The 19,243-nt window shown below is 40.4% G+C and overlaps 1 protein-coding gene across 1 annotated transcript in view; it reads right to left on the reverse strand.

The window, feature by feature from the left end:
• LOC116043036 (E3 ubiquitin-protein ligase SMURF2-like) overlaps window positions 1–19,243 on the reverse strand; it is a 64,392-nt gene that overhangs the window by 14,406 nt on the left and 30,743 nt on the right. The window contains exons 4-10 of the mRNA XM_031289535.2: window positions 12,329–12,462; window positions 9,298–9,363; window positions 8,494–8,578; window positions 6,548–6,631; window positions 3,475–3,686; window positions 1,478–1,562; window positions 12–170 (exon numbers count right to left, since the gene is read on the reverse strand). Of these exons, the coding sequence (XP_031145395.1) occupies window positions 12–170; window positions 1,478–1,562; window positions 3,475–3,686; window positions 6,548–6,631; window positions 8,494–8,578; window positions 9,298–9,363; window positions 12,329–12,462 (825 nt within the window). The remainder of the gene's footprint in view (window positions 1–11; window positions 171–1,477; window positions 1,563–3,474; window positions 3,687–6,547; window positions 6,632–8,493; window positions 8,579–9,297; window positions 9,364–12,328; window positions 12,463–19,243) is intronic.

Raw genomic sequence — 19,243 nt, forward strand, 5'->3', positions numbered from 1 at the left:
TATACACTTACTTGAGTACTAGATGCAGGTTAGCAGATAGTCGCGGGTCTGTGAACTGTGTTGTTCGATTGTTGTGGTCGACAAAGTAGACGCGACCTGTGGCTGTGTTTCTGATCTCCCAGCCTGGTGGCAGCGGGCCCAGCTCCTCACAGTTCACATTGCTTAGGTCCCTGAACAAAGAAAATCAAAACCATTAGAGTTGCTTAAGTTGTTGTTCTTTGTAGAGTTCAGATTTTACTGAAGTGCAAAATTGAACAAGAGGCCCTGTCCTGCTGTGGTTTTACATTTTTACAACTTTTCTACAGTTCATTGGTGAGTAGCAGTAGTAAGTAGGCAATTACTTTTAACACACAATTACAATAACACTGAACACCTTTTCAATAAATCTTTTATTTTTAATGAAGAATAATTTAATAATTGTATCTAAATGTTTTCCTTTCAATAACAAATGTAGTGATAAAACCTGGTATAAGTGATAAAATATGGGCTGGCGTTAACATTCACATGAACTAGTACATTGACTTTTCCTTTACAGCAGGTTGACAGGACACAATCAGACCAATAGACTGGAGATCTTAATAGACCAAAGAGCATCAACAACATTAACATTGCCATTATGCTTCTGATAAAGTATTTGCTCTGATTTCTTGATTGTTCTTCTCTCCAGTACACTGACATCCTGTCAGTAGAAACCTACTGTAAGCCCTGGTCTGGGACAATACTATAGCCTAAGGACAACTTGTGCTTGTGCCCATGTGTGTGTGTGAGTACTTTGTCCTTGATGTGAAGTGAGGACACATCAGTCAGGGACAAGGCACATGCCTTGCTGCACTCATCACAACATACTTGGTCATTTTAGAAGCTCTGTCCAAAATGACCAAACCCAGAGGTTGCGGTTGTGGAGTTGGACGTTAAATTAATTGGCTTCATCGCTGAGCAGCAGCTACACCGAAACATGGCCAAAAATGTAACGCAATAGCAGTGCCTGAAGTCTCTGGTGAATTAACTAGTGGGCTACTGAGAGTTGGTGAAAGTTTGATTGAATGCAGAACCACTAGCCTTTGGTGTGTTCAACTTAACATCTGTCCAAAATTTGTATTCAAATTCCACATCGGACTCAGTGGTCATTAGTTTGGCTGACCCGGAATTGAGCCTGAAATATGACTAATACGTTTTTTTAACACAACCCTGAGCAATTAAGTGAGAAATTAGGTCTGATCCAGCCCAGTCAAGTCCAGCTTGGTCCCATCAGTTTTGGGAATATATGTCAGGTTTTATATTAGGATTAAAACAATGCAGGCTGTCAGCACAGCAATGCATATATCATGTGCTTTAAATACATTATGTGTTGTTCAGATAATTATGTTAATATTAATAGCTCTTGATAACATTTATCAAAAGAAATGTATAAATTGCTTTACAAATACATACAAATCTGGACAATAAAGATGGAAAAACTGGAAAACAAAGGAGTTACCTGGGCACCCGGGGGTCATGCCAGGTGCTGACTCCAGTCTGTGTGTGGAGGAAGTAGACCTGGCCCTGCTGAGTTGTTCTTTGCTCTAAAACAGAGAGATAATTAATTGGAATTGATGTCATAAAAAGCAAAAACATCACTAAAACAAGCTTCGAACAGTTGCTGTTGTTCTGTAGTATAGTCTTGGTGGGTACAAGCATGGACAGTGAGTTTGTGTAATTTTGAGAAGGGGAATTTATATTTGTTTATAATTGATGTGATAGGCAAATTGCAGGGACAAGAGTTTCTTAAAGTGTGCGCCACCGCCAATGTAATCACTTAGTTCCTCTCCAGTCTCTAGTAGGCCTATGCCAAGAGGATGGGGGATTATGTGAAATGTGAGGGAAATTTATCAAAGACTTCCATGAGTGTTTTTCCTTGCACAGAGTTCCTTGATGCATCCTGGTTGCCTTGTTTTCTCTTAAAGGTTGGTGTGTGTGTGCTCTGAAAGTAATTCCTTCCCATTAATCTCCAAAACCAAAGGAAATGGAAAGGAAAACACTGCCACTAATTCAAAACCCACCAAAATAATATACTGTTAAAAGAAAAAAAAAAAAAGAAAAAAATGGGGGGACCCGGGGATAGCAAAAAGAAATCAGAAGAGAATGGTTTATCATTGGCTTGTTGGATATCTTGTTCCATCCAGCTCATGGATAAATGGAGATAGAGTGTATGAATGTTGGCACACAGTGTGTGTGCTGCACCAGCGTGGTGTCCATGTGTGAATATGCACCAGCTAATCCATCACTACCCCCCACCCAAACTTCCTACTGACACAACTCATTTCCTACCCACCTCTCCCTCTCTTTTTCCCCTCACACACTCCCTCTCTTTCTCTCACACTCCTTCACCACACCCAGCTACTAGTTCAGAGGGTTCAGCTGAGGAAGAAAGCTCACTAGCTGTTGGGCATCAGTGACTCACTTTGTCCGACCTTGTCCAGACTCAGTGGACACAGCCGGGCATTTCAAAGGGGGCACAGGTCCAACAGTGCCATTCTAAATCACTGGCATACAGCACCACACTTAAAAAAATAATTTATTTTACAGACTCTGTGGGTATTGAGGGGTGCACTGTGGCTGACTGTGAAAAGTACATGTTTTTCTGAAAAAAACATTCCAATGTTGGAAAATGTACTTGTGTAGCTCCTGCAATATTTTCCCAAAGTGTTTACTTGCAGTTAGTAAGGCCAGCTTAAGAATTAAGATAACCTAATGTACTTTCTCTGAGCAAACACAGAGCTATGAATACCCTGCTTGCCCTCCCTCTCTTTGTTGTGGGAATATAAGTCTGCAAAGCCAAAACATTCTCTGGGAGAGGAGAGGAGAGGAGAGGTCATGATGTGGTGCTGCTGTGGGAAGGGGGGAGAGTGGTGGAGGAGAGTTAGTAGAGAAAGTGTGAGTGAGCTCAAGGACAAACAGACAGTGAGACGAGGATAAAAAGAGCCTTTAAACTTTATTCTCATCATTAAAAGAATATTTTATTTTATATTTTCACTGCCTCCAGGCTACAAACAAGATACTGCCAAAGGAGCAGCTCACCATGTCTTTGAACTTGTATTTTTGTGGGTTAGGCTGGGACTTCATCTCAGCTTGCCATTTTGATATCAGTGACACAGGTAATTTTACAATTCACTAGGACTACAGCTGACTAATGTAGCAGCTAGGTAAAAGCGTTCACTTGGTGTCCCAGGTGTAAACTTGACAACCAGCAGAAGGGACCTTTGCACTGAAACATCTTATAACATGTAAAGATCAACACTGATACTGTACTGGCAATTTTTGCAAGAACAAATTAAATGGAAACACTAGTGACAAGCTGAGCTCTGTCAAATGTAACCAGCATTTGTTTAAACATCAGACTGGGGTCAGTCAGGGGATTTTCAGGTCAGGCTAAACAGTCAATCTAGAGGAAACACCGGGGTGTGCGTGTGTGCGTGTTACTGCTGTGTCTCTCACCATAACCCTCAGGCAGGTCAGGAGGTGTATGCAGGTGTGTTCGACTCATGTAGTTACGATGCCGCTGCGATCGAACCCGTCTCTCCTGGACCCGCGGTTCACCCGGTGGGCAGCTAGCCTCGGCCCCATTAACAGGTGTCATCACTGGCGTGTTCTCGTCCACCACACAGCTCAGCGGACGCCCTGATGGGCTGGAGTACTCCGACGCTGGCCTGGGAAAGAGTACAGGGTGTGTGTGGTTATGTTTATGCAATGTAATCTTAATCAATTTTCAAGTTCAAATTTCTAAATACATGTTTATATATCATACATATGTTAAAACTAAGCATTTTACCAAAACGATACCAACTTTTTTGCTGTGAACTGGATGAATAAAGATACTAAAGAACAACACAAGTGTTTGTTTTCATTCCTAAGAGTTACAAGCATGGTTGAATGTGTTAAATGAGTGAGCGACTTTCAGTTTTGGTGAGCGTATGCGACTGTGCACCATGTTTTCCTCTGCTTGCAAGAACCTGGGTGAGTAGGGTGCAAAGAAGTGCGTCACTGTGTGGTATAGGTGTGCTATGGGTTAAGTCATAGGTGTAGCCAGTTTATGTGTTCTTGTGATGTCTAGACATACACAGAAGTATAGTGTAATTATTGCAAAACAGGTTGTGTCCTTGTGTGTTCCTCAAGAAGAAAAATGGATTCATGGTTTAGGTTAAAGGGATATGAAGGATGATGGGTTGCATGAAAGAAAACAAAGTTCTAACAAGTAGTGCGTTTGTGTGCTACTTAACAACAGGACTTCCGAACACATATCTGATAAGCAGACATAAACAAAGACAGGCTGGCACTTTCTGTGTGTGTGTGTGTGTGTGTGTGTGTGTGCGTGCTTGTTTTACTATATTCGTGGGGTCCAAAAACCGGGGAATACAGTATACTTGTGGGGTCTGCACAGCCTTGTGGGGCCCAAAATGCTGGACCCCACAAGGTTAAAGGGCTGTTTGAGGGTTAAGACTTGGTTTTAGGATTAGGGTTAGAATTAGGTTATGGTTAGGGTAAGGGTTAAGGTTAGGTATTTAGTTGTGATGGTTAAGGTCAGGGTAAGGGGCTAGGGAATGCATTATGTCAATGACGGGACCCCACAAAGATAGTGAAACAAACGTGTGTGTGTGTGTGGCATGTCTGACCACCTTGTCTGTGGACTCACAACCCACCTCCACCCCCCTCTACACACCTTCCTCCCTGCCATTTCCTCTTTCTCCCCCTTCTCATATGTCCCACCTCTTTCCTTCATGTTATATTACTCTTCTTTCCAGTCTCTGAGCCATTTCCCCCCCCATCTACACCTCCAATGTGGCTTCTCTATACTAGTTAATGAACCAGATTACATTTGTCATCAGTCAGGACCAGTGAAGAATTCGGAGAATAGTAAAAGCAACCAGTTACCATCCACAACCATTAAGAAAACACACTATTCCCTTTCTGTACTTGGTCAGTTAATATGTTACATACTTGCATGAGATTATAAATAAAAAAAAATAACTGACTTAAATTATTTATTACATTTATTTTACATGGTATTTGTTGCACCTGCTGTTGCATATTCAAGAAAGGAAAAAAAAGATGTTTCTCTACTTCCTCTCTTAAAGCTGCAGTTGGTAATTTTTATAAAAATAAGTTTTTGTCATTTTGATGAAACGGTCACTATATCGGTGAAAAAGTCAGGCTCCTCTGCCTCCTCATGGTGCTCCTAATGGCAAATGCAGATTCCACTGCATCCGAAGCCAATTAGAGCCGACAAGTCTCTATCCCAGTGTCAATCACTGCTTGTAAACTGCGATCAAACTGTCAAACTAGACAGCGCTGATCAAATATGAATCAAGATTTGCCTTAAATGTTTTCAGAAACATTTTAATGTACTGTTTAGCTGAAAAAATGAGAAAGTTTGTGACCCGGACGCCATGTTGAAAACATTCGAGGAACGCCAAGCACCTCCCACCGGCCAACTGGCCAGAGCAAACTCTTATTTTACAGCTAAACTGCATTAAAATATGTCTCTGAAAACATTTGAGACGAGAAATAGGCAATGCAATAACAGAATCTTGATTTATTTTTGAGCACTGCCCAGTTTGACAGTTCACGAGCAGTGATTGACACTGGGTTAGAGACTCCTCGGCTCTAATTGGTTGTTAATCTTCGTGTGCAGTGGAATCATGTAAATGCCATTAGGAGCATCAGGGGAAGGCAGAGGAACGTGACTTTTTCACAGATTATCCATCTCATATACTACTGTCAGGATATAGTGACAGTTTCAGCAATATGACAAAACCTTACTTTTTCATAAAAGTTAACTGAACATTTAACTGTTATTCTTCCTCTTCACTACTTATCCTCTGTAATTTCTTCCTCCTGAGTCCCTACCTGCTCATCTTCCTTCTCAGCTTCACCATTTCCACCTTCCTTAATGCCCTACCACTTAACCCTTTCTTCACCATTTCTGTCTGTCCTACCTCGTTCTACTAGGCTCCCTGTGGGCCACTAGAGATGTGTAGTAAGAGTGGTTACGGAGGTGGGGGTGATGGTGTTATTTGTTTGCTTACTCCCCTCACGGCTCCACTAATATGGGCCAAGTAGGAAGGCGACAGTTGTTCATGCAGGAACAGGGGCCAAGTAAAACCTGGCTGCCCAACTGGCTAGTTTATTTAGGTTTATGTGTGTTTGTGTATGAGTGTGTGTTGCGGTGGGGTGGGGGCTCAGGAAATTGACAGCAATTCACTCATTACTGACAGACTGTTATTGTTGTGTTGCGAGTTAGGCTAAGTGGAAGTTTTTTGTTCTGGAAAGGGAAGTGGGGAAAAGTAAAACCACTTAAATAGACCCCCTCCCCCGATGCTTTGTTGTAAAAGGTCAAGTTTGTTGTGCATTACACCAGGATGACTGCTATACATATGTAGGCAGTAAAGGGGTTCAGGATAATAGGATATGAGCCATGGGAAAGCTTCCATTTTAACATGACTCGCTTTTTGTAATATTCTACATTATTTGAAGTTTTAGTTGAGGATGTGCAGAATGTGTGCAGATGTACCTGGTAGGTCTCTCCCACTGCGTGGTACGTGTGATGTGGTTCAGGTACTGTATCCTTCCAGAGGCTGTCCTCCTCTCTTCCCAGCTGTTTCATGAGAGTTTAAGACAAACAAAGTGAGAAAAAGCATCATACTTGTTGTAAAGCAATATCACAAATGAAAAAGACACCTTTGTCCACGTTTGACACTACTAAGAACATCTAACAGCATTGTAAACAACGTATCCCTTATTTTATAAGTAGCACAAAAAAGTAGAATCAGCAATTTGCATACAGCTAAATCCTCTGTATTTACTTTTTAAAACATCAAGGAGTGCACAGGGAAAGATTGAGATGTATTAGATAGATATTTTCTCCCTACAAACCAGAGAAAAGTCTCATAGGATAGGGAGGATAGTAATATTCACAACTACCGTTAACAGACGTTAAATATACAAACCCCAATTCCAATGAAGTTGGGACGTTGTATAAAACGTAAATAAAAACAGAATACAATGATTTGCAAATCCTTTTCAACCTATATTCAATTGAATACACTACAAAGACATTCCACAGGTGAACAAGTTAATTGGAAACAGGGGAGTGTCATGATTGGGTATCAAAGGAGCATCCCCAAAAGGCTCAGACGTTCACAAGCAAGGATGGTGCGAGGTTCACCACTTTGTGAACAACTGCATGAGCAAATAGTCCAATAGTTTAAGAACAACGTTTCTCAACGTACAACTGCAAGGAATGTAGGGATTTCATCATCTACAGTCCATTATATCATCAAAAGAGTCAGAGAATCTGGAGAAATCTCTGCAGGTAAGCGGCAAGGCCGAAAACCAACACTGAATGCCCGCAAACTAAAAAAACAAAAAAACAATATCATTATGTAAAGGATATTACCATGTGGGCTCAGGAACAATTTGGAAAACCATTGTCAGTTAACACAGTCCGTTGCTACATCTACAAGTGCAAGTGAAAACTCTACCATGCATTGCGAAAGCCATATATCAACAACACCCAGAAACGCCGCCAGCTCCTCTGGGCCCGAGCTCATCTGATATGGACTGACGCAAAGTGGAAAAGTGTGCTGTGGTTTGACGAGTCCACATTTCAAATTGTTTTTGGAAATCATGGACGTCATGTCCTCCGGGCCAAAAAGGAAAAGGACCATCCAGATTGTTATCAGCGCTAAGTTCAAAAGCCAGCATATGTGATGTATTGGGGTGTTTTACTGCCCATTGCATGGGTAACTTACACATCTGTGAATGCACCATTAATGCTGAAAGGTACATACAGGTTTACATGCAATGCTAAGCCACATTCTGCACATGTTACAACAGCGTGGCTTCGTAGTAAGAGTGCAGGTACTAGACTGGCCTGTCTGCAGTCCAGACCTGTCTCCCATTGAAAATGTGTGGCGCATTATGAAGCTCAAAATACGGCAAAAGAGACCCTGGACTGTTGAGCAACTGAAGTCGTACATTAAGCAAGAATGGGATAGAACACCACCTACAAAGCTTCAACAATTAGTGTCCTCACTTCCCAAACGCTTATTGAGTGTTGTTAAAAGGAAAGGTCATGTAACAGTGGTAAACATGTCCCAGCTTTTTTGGAACATGTTGCAGGCATCAAATTCAAAATGAATATTTGCAAAAAAAACAATAAAGTTTATTGGTTTGAGCATTAAATATCTTGTCTTTGTAGTATATGCAATTGAATATAGGTTGAAAAGTATTTGCAAATCATTGTATTCTGTTTTTATTTACGTTTTACACAACATCCCTTCATTGGAATTGGGGTTTGTACCTCACTTTTTAAATATACACACAATCACAGAGAAACTAACCCCTGCCCCAATACATACCTCCAAATTATAGATTACTTCACTGATATAATTTGTCTCTGACAGTACTGTGACAAGTACTGTGTGGACTAATAGGAAAACCTGTCATAATACTGACCCATCAGGTAAGTCATTGTCGAACAGGCGACTGCAGTCCACCACTGGCCCTCCTGTCCCAATGCGATCTCTGGACTGAAGACTTACTACGCAGTTATCAAAGACAAAGAAGACGGTAGATCAATTACATTTTCTTACCCATATAGTGCCGCTCATATAATGACTAATATTGAGTATATTCATCATTTTGTATAAAGTCCCTTTGGTATGTGGATTCAAGTTCCACTAATGCTTTTTATAAATGTTGTCATCTTCCTATTTCCTTTTCTCCTCTGACATTAATACAATAGAAAGCAAAGTAAGAAAGAAGAAGAAATGAAAGACTGTCGGTAAGTAACAGATATTAAATATATTTCTCGTTTTTTTAATACAAAGTCAAGGAAAAAAAAAAAAAATTCAAAACAAAAATTCCCATCTGGTTTGGTGGTTAGGTAATGAACTGAGTCATTGAGTATTGAGACAGAGGATTCAGTCTGGGTCAATTTGTGTTTATCAAGTAATCTGCAAGGGAGTAGTTTCAACTGTCTTCCAGCTGTTAATTGGTTTAGTGTTTTCAGACAATAAATGTAGAGTGGAAAAAAACTCTGGGATTTGAAAAAATAAAAAAGTTTTTTTTTTTTTTTTTTTTTTTTATATACAGAGTAATGTAGACTAGAGCATCAGGAGTATTTAACATAGCCTGACATAATACTATGCACATATACATCTTTGGCTTGACTTCCTTACCCATAAGAATGATAACTTTTTCTATTGGGATGTCCAGTATGCAACCGAAATGGTGTGTGTGCGTGTTTGTGTTTCTTACCAACTATTTGTCCTCTCACAGTATCATTGTCATTGGGGCCCAGCTTATTCAGGTCCAGTCTCTGATCTGCAGGGAAAAACCAAACGAGACACATAACCAGCGAATAAGCATCTGCCCCCATTTAGAACCATGAACACATCCAGATAATAAGCCGATGAGCAATTTGTTGTACAGTATTTCACACTAAGTAACTAGGCGACTGAAAACATAACTGCACAGGGACACAGGACATTGCCGGATAACTTCACATTGTGTTGTGGCAAAATTTGAGCAAGGTTCAACATTTTTGCCAGACAACATAGCGTTTTCTTTTGCTGGAGCATCCTGTGTCGATAACCTTGCAACATCAATGCAGGGCCATTGAAAGGAATGGGGAGGTTGTGTGTTTGTATAAAGTGCTAATGACGTTCTGACTTACGCACGAGTCAAACAGGACGCACTGAAGTAGCCAGTCAAAACTGTAATAAATTATGTCTGCATGCAAGTGTGCCTTTAAAATGTAAATAAATACAACAGTGTTCTCTGCAGAATAAACCACTCTGCAGCTTCACCAATTTTGTGTGAAAAGATAAAAAAAAATGGTGCAATATCACAAATGTTGGACACAAAATGTGTTAACAGTCTTGTTGTTTCTGGAAAGTAAGAACTCATTGTCTGCTCAGCACAGGATAGCACTGCCAGACACAGACAGCACAGAAACACAACCCAGGAAGACTCTGAACAAGATCCAGAAACAGATACACTCAGCAGCCTCTCTCTCTCTTTCTCGCCTTCTCCCCCTACACTAGGAATACTAAACACAAATAAACATTAGGGATCAAAGTGAGGCAGACTAACATGTGTAGTCAGGCAAGTCATTTTGAAAAACTTGTGGTGTGTGTGTGTGTGTGTGTGTGTGTGTGTGTGTGTGTGTGTGTGTGTGTGTGTGTGTGTGTGTGTGTGTGTGTGTGTGTTAGTTAGTGAGTTTGTGGGTTCAGAAGTAGGACAGAGGTTTGTGTCTGTGATGCTACAGGAAGTTTAAGCTCAGTGTAGAGCCACACAGACTTCTAGCAAACTAGACAAACATGCCAGATCTCCTTTTGGTTTGCAAGAGTGTGTGTGTGTGTGTGTGTGTGTGTGTGTGTGTGTGTGTGTGTGTGTGTGTGTGTGTGTGTACACAGGATTGAAACAGTTGAATATTACTTCTAGGAACCAAGGCAATTCCAGTAAAGTCTTTTTTGTGTGTGTGTGTGTGTGTGTGTGTGTGTGTGTGAGTATCTGTATGTTTGTCTCTGTGTGTGTGTGTGTGTGTGTGTGTGTGTGTGTGTGTGTGTGTGTGTGTGTGTGTGTGTGTGTGGGCATCTTGGTCAGACCACAGACTGGTCAGACCACAGGTTATGTGTCTGCAGCACACAAGACAAGGACAGGGGGATAATGTGAGCGCTGGTGTCTTGTCAAAGATCATGATCTGTCTCCCTGTCCACTTCCTGTGGCTATGAGAAAGTATAATATATGCCATGTTGGCTGTACATAAGTGGCTGGTCTGGAGCCTCACTGGAGCCTATACTGTCTGTTTCTGGAAGCTGCGGGTAAATCTAAGGGCAGGTCCTTTGGCACCCAGTGGGGTAAAAGTATGGCACCGGGCCATCAAGGTCCCTTTTGTGGTTTCTGGTGGATTAGCCTTATTATAAAATATATATATATATATATATATATATATATATATATATATATATATATATATATATATATATATATATACATATACACACACACACACACACACACCATAAAAGTTGCTGGAACATATTCTGTACTCTTATGTAAAGTTTCTAGCCTTTTGTAGTTGGCGTAGAAGGCCGTTACATTTGGGCCAACCAAACTACAATTACGTACACTGATGAAGTATCCAACTATGCAATTTGGATAAAAAAATAAATCCAACAAACGACAATTATATTCAGACAGACAACTCCTATAGTGGTTGTGGGGCGTGACTGTGAAGAAATGGATGGAATTAAGGAAAAGGCCGGATATATAAAAAGGGAAAAAAATGTAACTCAGTGTGGTGGTTCTGGTACATGTCTGACATTTTTGTTTAAGACAGGGCAGGGATATGGATTTGGAAAGATGGATAATGTGTGGAAAGAATGTTAAATTGACAGTACGTACTACAGGCAGACATGGCTAAATGAGCATGTGGCCATGTGGACTGCACAGAGAAAATAAGAGTCAGAAATCAGGGTACAATACAGGGGCCGCAGTCTGAAGCCATGCAGACGAGAAACTAACAGTTTGAGAATGTGTGTCTGTGCAAAATCATTGCTGTTCCTTTGTATGTTACCCACAACCTGGGATCCACTTTATGGTCAACCGATTGTATTAAAACACACACACACACACACACACACACACACACACACACACACACACACCAAAATGGCATCCTTCTTCCTCTTTTTGCATCTTGTGCAAAACAGTGCCAATAAGTATATCAGCAAGACTTTGTCTCCAAGAATAAAAGCTATTTGTTTCCTTGACAGAAATTCCGAGGCTGTAAAAATGAATTGTGGCAATTAATTTAGCCCCAGGTGCCAGATGTCTACAGCAGGCAGTATTTCTGATATGTGTGGCCTAAAGGATTTGCCTGTGTATTGTGCCCATAAATCTTATGGCAATAAATAGTTGGCACAAAAGCAGCAGCAGGCTGTAAGCTGGGGATAGGACAGCAGCATTGTTAAAAGAGCAACACATGTAGCAGCAGGCTAACTAGCTATCAAACTGCTGCAGCCAGATAAAACAAAAGGCACAGGAAAGGTTCCCTGACATGAAGTTTTTGTCTGTTGTTGGAGACACTGGGTCTGGTCCCCACATTTGTCTGTCTGACTATGAGTGCAGGATGTGTGTGTGCATACATGTGTGGGAAAAAAGTTAACATGGCTCAGCCAAGCCAGACTGCCAACTTAGGGTAAGCATGCAGAGGGAGCATGAAGAGACCAACCACCAGCACCACACAGACTATGCACTTATGCACACACAAACAGGTACTTACAGCCAGTGTCTTTGAGTCTGTTGATGGCGTTGGACAGGAGGCGGACACAGCCCAGGAAACCTGCACCCTGCTTTTTGTGGATCTTCTTGTGGTTCCATACACTGATGGTGATTGAGTCTGCCTTTCCAATGTATCTGCAAGAAAACAGACAGAAAAGAGGAGTAGTTTGCAATCCTGACATATGGTATACAGAGTTTCTGCAGGTTTCACCTTTTCAAATTTAAGACTTTTTAAGACCTTTATGAATTACATTTAAGACCTATATCACAACATTAAAGTACAACGAAATGCAGTCACAAAAGTACTTGCAAAGTAAATAAATGTATTCAAATTGAATAAAAGCGACAGAGTAATAATAATCTGTACATAATACACAGCAAATTATATCTGGACTATCGAAAGGAAGAACTACAACACCACGGAATTAAAAAAAAAAGCTCAAAGAACAAAGTAGGTTTTCATCAACCCTCAGGGTATGAAAGATGGAAATTAAATAAAATCACAAGCTACGGCACACACAGAGAAATAAACTGAAACTTGTATTTTGCATCTCCTCCAACTACTTTTCCGTGACAGCAAGAGAACAATGCACACCGTGTTTGCGGTTTAGACTTTCAGACTGCGTAATGAGGCCGATTAGCTGATTTTAAAGTACCTTGTGTGTACGTGCTTATGTGTTTATGCAGATTTTGTGTAACTGAGGTCAGTCTAGTCGTGGTTTGAAGAACAGAGGAAGTCCCTGAAATGTGCTTCACCACTGTCTGAGAAACAAACACACACACACACACACACACACACACACACACACTAGCAGCCATCACCAGTGCCAAGCTATATATTATGCTGCGCATCACTAGCAAAAAGTGGGATTTACCTAATAAACACATCAAAACGTATAGATTGGATATGCAAGTCAAATCATAGAAGTTGGAAAATACCACAACATTTGTGGGTTGTGGATCTTTTTATGTGTCCAGTGATTCAGTCTCCAGTTGCTATCTTAAAATCTGATCAGGATGTAGTAGCAGAAGTTAGCATCTTGGCACTTTCTCTTTAGCAGATGCATATGTGTCTAGGCCTGTGCTTTGTTGCACATGTTGATTATGATCTCATCTTCTAGCCATTTACCACTATTAGATGACAAATGGATGAAAGAACACACAGTATACACACTAGTTAGGACAACTTGGAAGACTTTCTTACTCAAAGATGTTATAAGAATTCAAACAAAACAGCTTTGTTTTGTGTTTCTAATTAAAGAAGTGTTGTTGTTCACTTTGATCGAAGCTCATTGGGCACTGTTATGTTTACTGTTATGTTTCAATTTGGTTTCCTGCATTTTGTGTGCTGTGGTGCAACTCAAATGTCCTCTCTAAACACATTAGTGTTCTAAATGAATGTTCTTCCCTTCACAGTGTGTGGCTGTGAGACTAACAGGTCAATGTGATGCAAAGGTGTGTTGTGCAAAGCATCTTTAAGCAAAATGTTTATTTTTATACAGATGGGGGTGGGCTGAACAGAGAGTAAACTATCATCGCTGATTATTAAAAGGTGCTGTAGGTAGGATTATGAAGATCCAGGACTTAGCCAAAAAATTTGAACATTGACAACTTCTCAGTCCCTCCCCCCTTTTTGGTGTATCTGAACGGGGAGCTGTGGATTTTTGCAAATCGCACTACAGGCTGTAGGTGGTGCCAGATTTTTTTTTTATTACCTGCTTCATGTAGTTCTACTCGAACATAGGGTCAGTTTAAGCAAATATGACATATGTTTTATAAGTCTTACTTACCGCACTTTTAAGTGGACAATACTGATAGAACTAGAAGGGCACTCTGAGAGCACAGACCTCTCCCAAGGTAAGCCCCATCTCCCAATGTTAATGCAGTTTGAGTTTTCCCAGTCGGGAACAATTTTTTCAGATTATTCCGACACCACATGAATGCAGCACAAACGCCCTATCTTCCAATGTCAACCGAAAAACATGACCTCCTTGGCGGAGGTAACTAGAGTATGTATTAGGGCTGTCAAACGATTACATTTTCTTAATCACGATTAATCGTTTGATTTCTATAGTTAATCGCGATTAATCATATGTTTTATCACATGATTAAAATTCTATTATTTTGCATTTCAGAACTGTTTTTAAGTACATATTAACAATGGAAAGCATTTCTTATTAGTGTATCTTGATTGGGAATCAAATGAATGCAAAGAAAGTTACTTTATGAACTTGATTTTAAGATTTGTATTTGTTTATTATACATTTAATCTAGAGTCAATATTAGGGTTGGGTATTGTTTGGTTTCGATACTGGTGCTAAAGCGGTACTTTTAAAACGGTACCGGTGCCTTAACGGTACCTGAACCAAAACTTTTTAAGAAAGTTAAAAAAAAAAAAAGAAGGGTACTAAACAGTTGGCGACATTAAAGAATGGCTTGTTTATTGCTAAGGCCATATGGTCAAAATTAAATATTTAATAATAATGTAATCACTATAACAATAACTTATTTCACTAGTAAATTGCTGTTGAATTAGAAAAACAACCACCAGATGGGAAAAGGGCATTTAACAACAACTTTGAATGCACCATGACGCTGTAAATTACCAGTTTCATTGAACGCACCGTCTGTGATTTTCCGACAACAGCAGCTGCAGATTGTTACATCCCGGTGTTGGATCCTCTACAGTGAAATATAGACAAACTTTACACCGTTTAGCGTTAGCTGTCAGCATTTTAACCGTGTTTAATCCAGCTACTAGCTAGCGGTAGGCTAACGTTAGCTGCTGTCGAGTATAGTTTTAGCTAGCGTTATGTGCAGCGATGTTTCTGTTGCCTGTAACGTATGTTTCAGAGCATCAGAGAGGAGTGCAGGCATATCAGTGGCACCGAAATGAGGCGCCGAAATCCGCGTTGCTTTTCCTGCAGCAGCAGGATGTGTTACGAGGAAGTACGGCAAAATAGTAGCCTGTTAGGCCTGTAGCCTGTTAGGCACGAAGCAAAGCCGAGTCAAGTGAAAATAAATTAATAAATGGCGGCATGAGATTAATACGATTAAAAAAAATGAACGCGTTATGCTCGGCCCTTAATCGCATCGCGATTAACGCGTTAATGTTGACAGCCCTAGTATGTATACATTACATACAGCACATATAAATAATAAAAAGATGTCCAACTAAAATAAAGAATATATATATATATATATATATATATATATATATATATATATATATATATATATATATATATATATATCCCTGAATATTATGTAATAGGAGCCATTAAAGTAATCTATTTCCAGATAATGTTATAACATAGATAACATTAATTTAAAAAATAATAATGTAAGCCATTTGAGTCATCTTTTTCTTAGATTTCTCTTGTGAATACTGCTCAGGGTTCAAACAGAACAGTGTGTACAGGGTTCACCTGATGTTCTTGACACATTCCTTTACATTCGTTAAATTGTTTAATTTCCACCAATAAAACTACTTTACAAACAAGAAACTCCCATCACACACACACACAATTTTCTTTTTTTTGGGGTCAAATCTAGATTAGCTTTCTAGGACATACTAAATCCAGAACTGCAGGACTTCCCAAACTTTTTCTTGCCAGGGAACATACTGTGAATTACATTGGGAAATGAAAAATAACATTTCTTTCCAGACTGGATATATATCTCATATTAATGTTGGACAGCCTTCAGTTGTTAACATCTATAAAATACAAAAATAAATCAGAGTGGAGATTCTACAGTTCTGGCTTGTCTATATCAAGTACCTTGATCTTATTTATGTAAATTGAGTTGCCAAAGCATTCTTTCTCGATTCCCTTGTTCCTTGCTGTTACATTGAACCGACCACCCCATTTCACTTCTCTTCTTCCACTTTTGGACATATGCTTCCACAGACTTTTCCTGTCTCTCATAATGGAAAATTGTGAATATTTAAGCAATGACATCACTGACAAGGTACAATAAGTTCTGGGTGCAATGTAAAATAGGTATGTCCGGCATAAGTGCTTCTCGAAGGTGGATGAACCCCATTGTCAGTCTAAGTGAATACTTAGATGAATATACAACCAAAACTGTGCCTGTTTCCAAGCAACCCATGTTTTTCAAATGTTCTGCAGGTTAAACCACTACTAATCAATGTCTAGAGTTACTCACTTTTTTTAGAGATTATACTGTAGGTGGGTATGTCTGCCATGCAGGCCTCCAAGGCCTGTGATAGGCAGGTTGTGATGAAGAGAGTCAACTTGTCAACTACTGCCAATGCATTTTTAATATGGATGGCCATAGGGAGAGTAAAAACTGACTGTAGCAGTGGTATTTTAAACATTTTATTATTTGGGACAAAACAAATATTGCTTAGGCAGTATAGGTGAAGCCTGGTAGGATGACACAGGCGCACGGTATGCACAGCGCAGCATGTACAGCATTTAATATAGAGTGAAGGCAGAGGGAGCAGAGAGTGAATCCCTAAGAGCTCTTACTAAAAAGGCTGAAAATTAGAGGCAAACCATGAGGAGGCAACTTGCCAAAACCAGACCTACATACTACTGTGAGTTCATGAACTTTCAACTAAATGTTTGCTGGGTCCATGTTTGCCTATACATTTTTTGCATAGGACACCAATATGAATTATTGAGCATAGGCCTGTCACGATAACACATTTTGCTGGACGATAAATTGTCCTAGAAATTATTGCGATAAACGATAATATTGTCGTTCTGAGACCATTTTAATCTAATATAATGATAATGCAGGGGTGGGCCGGCACCCACACAAACAAACACTGGCGCACACACAAAAACTGGTGCACACACCAGACGCCAGCCACCACGTCACTTCTGTTTACTGATAGCTATCGTTTACCTCAGGCTAATTAATTAGCTAGTAAGTGGCGATTTTTGGCAGCCAGCCTTCCAAAAGAAAGCACAATGAAATTAAATAACTGATCATTAACCGTTGACCGACAAGCAGGTAACGGAGTCTCAGTTCACCGTCTGGGAGCCTCTGACACACTTTCTGCACTCCGTGTCCGCGGACAGCTGTAGGCTTGTACTGGTTAATGTTCTGTGTATTGTCGGACACATGCAGCCACTTTCCTGAAACCGCTTGCAAGACTGACAAGTCCACAGCGGCATGTTTGTCCGAGCCTGTCTCCACCGCCTTGTCAACTGTGTGCTTTGGAATGAAAGGGAGAAAACAGGACGCCGAGTAACGCGGCGGATATCGCTCATATACTTTTTTTTTTTTTTTTTTTTTGTGCTGCGGGAAACCCTGCTCCAACAACTAGTGTTTTCTCTGTCTCTCTCTCTCCGCCAGGAGTCCCGCCTCCCCACACAAAGACCATGCGACTGACAAGAGGGTTCACTCCTCGTTACGCTAAGGAACTCAGAGTGGTCATCCAGTCTCTTTGGTAGAGAGAGAGACAAGGAAAACAAACAAGCATGCAAATGGATATTATCGCGGCTGGAAAAATTATCAAGCTCATTTTTTTTTTTATTGTGCGATTAATTGATTTATTGTAGGGCTGGACCCGAATATTCGTTAGGTGGGTTGGTATTCGATTCGAAAATTTGACATTCGAATATTCTTTTTTTAAGAGTCCTTAAATTCGGGAATTGTCATTTGTTTATTCAAAGTCAAAGACAGTCCAAAGTAGGGCTGTGCTCGATTGAAGAAATTCTTAGTCGACTAACACTCATTCAATTGTATCGACTAATCGATTTGTTGATTAAATCGACAGATCTGTAAATCTGAGCTTCTCTGCAAACAGTCATGCAAAAGCACCACTCTAATTCTTGTGTTTACCAGAGATGTGCTTGTACGTTTCTTGGAGATAAGTCATTCAGCATGAAAAAAGCATCAAACATGACTAATCGACTAAAGAAATCTAAGTTGACTAATACCAAAACGACCGATTAGTCAACTAATCGACTAAAGGCGAGCAGCCCTAGTCCAAAGTAGTGCAACTTTGCCCATTTTTGTGGGTCTGAGGTGTATGCCACATTGTAGCTGCCAAAGCTCCGCTGCTCTCTGTCTCTGGTCCTCAGGGTGAGAGGGGGAGTGGCCAGCGGCTAGAGTGGCAAAAGCCAATGTGTGCTTCTTTTAGCGATATATATTTAACGATATCTTTTGCATTTATAATCCAAACAATGTCAACTTGGCACTGCACTTACTCGTGCCCATAGCAAGACACATGTCAAGTTTGAAATCCATCGGACTAACGGTTCGAGAGATATTCGCATAAAACCCAGACAGACAGAAAGACGTTCCTGCAATTTATAGAGAGATAATAATAATATGTCCTCTCTCCGAAGCTTCGAATATTCGATGCTCATTACTACCGAAGCTTCGAAGCTCAAAAAATGGTATTCGGACCAGCCCTAATTTATTGACTATCGCGACAGGCCTAACTGTCGTTAAAAAGTTATATCATTTTTGCAGGGTGTGTATGATACATAATGTAGAGCATCGAGGCGTCTGGTTACTGGTAGTATCAGTGTCATGTGGGAAAAGACCCCACCTCCTAAAGCTGGGGGTGTGGCGAGTTGGCAATCTGCCAAGCCCACACTCCCATCTGGTTTTTGTGGCATGTGAGCCATTTCCTGAACCAGAGGAAGAGGCCAGGGGTCGCTGGCGGGAAAAATGCTCCTCCGAGAGGGTGGGGATCGAGAAGGGGCTGAAGAATTATGTAAAAGAGGGGATCTGAGGTTATTGTTGACAGGACACAGGAAGCATTGAGAAACAGGTGTGTGAAAATGAAAGTGTGCCCAGAAAGGGAAGATGTATTAGTTGTTATAATACAAATTAGAACAACTCCAATTCACAGAGGACATTGTTCAGGGGTGGAAAACTATTCAGCAAACTCCATCTTTATAATACCCGAAATAAGAAGAATCTGTCA

This window comes from Sander lucioperca, chromosome 4 (assembly GCF_008315115.2).
Source record: "Sander lucioperca isolate FBNREF2018 chromosome 4, SLUC_FBN_1.2, whole genome shotgun sequence".
Taxonomy (NCBI): domain Eukaryota; kingdom Metazoa; phylum Chordata; class Actinopteri; order Perciformes; family Percidae; genus Sander; species Sander lucioperca.